At 29.1% G+C, this 3,617-nt stretch overlaps 1 protein-coding gene across 1 annotated transcript in view; it reads left to right on the top strand.

The window, feature by feature from the left end:
• Positions 1–3,617, top strand: part of LOC106469895 (RNA-binding protein lark-like) — a 32,392-nt gene that overhangs the window by 16,196 nt on the left and 12,579 nt on the right. Inside the window, exon 4 of the mRNA XM_013930416.2 lies at positions 3,089–3,172. Within this exon, the coding sequence (XP_013785870.2) occupies positions 3,089–3,172 (84 nt within the window). The remainder of the gene's footprint in view (positions 1–3,088; positions 3,173–3,617) is intronic.

Genomic DNA, 3,617 nt, shown 5'->3' with positions numbered 1-3,617 from the left:
ATAAATTACTACATCAATACCATAGAATTCTACTATGATTTATCAAGATTAGTAACTAAGCTTTATTTGGGTCTAAAAAAATATGAAATTTCGAGGAGACTAAAGACCTACTTCATTGAAATCTTCTTTCAAAAGAAAGAAATGGCAGAAGGAAGGTTAGAAAGGCTGAGAAAACCACTAGGGGGGCATTCTGGGCTTCTGATTGGTTATTCATGTCATATATAGCAGTAAGTGTATATAAGGGGGCATTTCCAAAAATGGAGAGAGGTGGGTGGGGTGCCACTGTTTGATTCAGTACATGGATGATATTTTGACAAATTGAAAATATAAGAGGCTCTTATTTTAGTTCCTAATTCGTAGAAACTGTAGACTTAGTATTTTGACATCTAATTTGAACCAGTGCTGCATTCAGTATACCACATGACACACAAAAAATGATATTTAACTGTTTTTTTTAAATATTTACTTTAAAATTAAGTAAGGTATAGCACTAAAATTTGAATCATAATCTACAGTTTGATACCAAACTTATTGACATAAATTCATGAAATGGTAGTTCAATAAAATTTTTAATGCGAGTTAACAAACTTGGTGACATGGCCTTTCAACCGTGACCCATCTGGAAAGGGTTAAAGGAGAAATAAACTAATTTATTGTTGTTTATGTGGACTGGACTTTAAATTGTTATGTTCAGGTAATTTAAAAAGAACCCACTAACAAAGACACTTTGGATTAGTACAATAATACAATTTTAGAGTTTTAGAGACAACAATTTGAGAAGTGTACCAGTGTTGATCTGCATAGAAAAAAAACACTATATTTGATTGAATGTTGAATATTTACTTCCTTTTCTGCTTTCAAAAATGAAAAAGTTGAGAATTTTGAGTTTGAGAAATTTAATCACTATTTCACCATTAGAAAGCAACAAATCCAATAATAATTATATTCTGAAGGGATGATAGTTTTTAGAAAAATTAAATATTTACTTTCAGATGGAAAGAAAAATTGTTTATAATTGATAAATGTGATGTTTACAGGCAAAATTGCTCAGAACTGCACAATAATTAAGAAATGAAAGTTATAACATTTCTTTTTTCATTGTTAACTGCACTAAACAATTGTTATGAAATGACAAATTATTGTTGAATTAAAGAGAAAAAAAATACAGTAAAAATTACTATTTTAAATTAAACTTTGACATTTAATTTACAGTTTAAAGGTGCTGTCATTTTCAGATAGGGTTTGATATTTCTAATACTATTACTTGAAACATGCTGCCATGTCTGGATAGGGTTTAATACACTATACTCTTCCCTGAAAAGTACTTTCCTGTCTGGATAGGGTTTAATACACTATACTTTTACCTGAAAAGTACTTTCCTGTCTGGACAGGATTTAATAATTTTACCTGAAAAGTACTTTCTTGTCTGGATAGGATTTAATAATTTTGCCTGAAAGGTGCTGTCCTCTCTGGATAGGGTTTAATATTTGTAATACTTTTACCTAAAAGATACTGTTCTGTGTAGATAGGGTTTAATACACTTAATACTTTTACCTGGAAGGTGCTTTACTGTTTGGATATGGTTTAATACTTTTTTTACTGATTCTGTTAAAACTAAAAATATGTTTACTTCATTTCTGATACCTCTTAAGTTTTTTCATTCAAATATGAAGTTTGTTTTCTTGAGAGTTTGGTAGTATGTGACTGTTGTCTAATAGAAAGAATATTATCCTAAGTAAGAAGCTAAAAGATTAATATTTTTGTGACTGAGTTCAGTTTTGGATTGTTTGAATGCATTTGTGTAATTGAAATACTTTAATTTTGAATTATTGTAAAGGAAGTAGCAAAATGAAAAGCTGAATGCATGAAAACATTATTGCCAAATGTCTAGCATCTTTGCCTCCTTAAAATAATTATTACATATCTAGGTTACAGAAGAACTATTTTCAGGAAAGAGCTAAAATTTTCAGTTGTCTGTTGTCAATACATAATAACAAAGTAATGATGCTCTGTTACTACATTTAGTTCATATTCTTACATTTTCTTACACATTATAGTTATTGTTATATAAATATAATGCAAAATGTAACCAGACAAGTCATGAATGGTATAAAAACAAATCATAGTTGATTTGTTTGTAGAGGTGTACAAGTTAATTTGTTGAAGTATCAATTGATACTAAAAATACTTCCTTTCAATATAGAATTTCAGTGTTTTCTTCATGATTAGAAATTTCATTTTGTATATTCAGTCAGTCCTAAAATAAATGAATGAAACTGTATGCTAAAGTTTTTCCCAAAGAATGTTAATTATGAATAAAACTGTGCTATGGTAAGATTTCATTGAATGGTAATTATGTGTGAAGCTGTATGCTGTGTTGTGTTTCCACAGAATGGTAATTATGTGTGAAGCTGTGTTGCATTGTCACAGAATGGAGATTATGAATAAAACTCTGCTATGATATGTTTTCATTGAATGGTAATTATGTGTGAAGCTGTATGCTGTGTTGTGTTTCCACAGAATGATAATTATGAATAAAACTCTGCTATGATATGTTTTCATTGAATGGTAATTATGTGTGAAGCTGTATGCTGTGTTGTGTTTCCACAGAATGGTAATTATGAATAAAACTGTGCTATGGTATGATTTCATTGAATGGTAATTATGTGTGAAGCTGTATGCTGTGTGTTTCCACAGAATGGTAATTATGAATAAACTGTGCTATATGTTTTCATTGAATGGTAATTATGTGTGAAGCTGTATGCTATGTTTCCACAGAATGGTAATTGTGAATAAAACTGTGCTATATGTTTTCATTGAATGGTAATTATGTGTGAAGCTGTATGCTATGTTTCCACAGAATGGTAATTGTGAATGAAACTGTATACTAAGGTGCATTTTCACAGATTGGTATTTATAAATAAAGCTGTGCTATGGTATGTTTTCACAGAGATGTAATTGTGTGCACCTGTACTTCTATTAATATTAGGATTTCTGCTCTATCATCTGTTTAAAAGGTAAATCATGTTATGATAGATGGCTGAACATGAAACTGAGGTATTAAAAAGTGATTTATGTACTTTTATAGCATATGAGCTCACCAGAAGAGGCAGATACAGCTATTAAAGAATTGAACAATTACAACTTAAGAGGGTCAACAATAAGTGTAGAGGTAATTTTTTTTATAATTTGCAAGTTTTAGTTTTGATGTATCTTTTTAATAAGCATATTTGATTATGTTTCTGTAGAAATTTTATAGTTTGGATTAAGAACTATGGTAAATAACTGAAAATGCTATTTAGTTTATGATTTACTAAAAATATGATATTTCTGTTTGTATATCTGGTTATTATTGACAATATTACAATAGTTTCTGACTGAGATTACAAAAATATTTTACTTTGATCAAGTTGAATATCATTAACTGAGGGGCTTATTATTTGTAATGTACAATTACTTTACATAGCTTGTGTCAGAATAGAAGATTTGTTGGCTAATATGCATCTTGAGAACTTGGCTCTGAACAGTAAGTGTGACAAATACAAGGAATATAGTATAGATTTTGGAACCAAAGCTAATTAACAATAGAAATTTCATTAGTTAATAGTGAATATGTT

Source organism: Limulus polyphemus, unplaced genomic scaffold, assembly GCF_000517525.1.
Source record: "Limulus polyphemus unplaced genomic scaffold, Limulus_polyphemus-2.1.2 Scaffold3713, whole genome shotgun sequence".
NCBI lineage: Eukaryota > Metazoa > Arthropoda > Merostomata > Xiphosura > Limulidae > Limulus > Limulus polyphemus.
The sequence above is the reverse complement of the archived record's forward strand: the minus strand, read 5'-3'. Positions and strand labels throughout refer to the sequence as shown.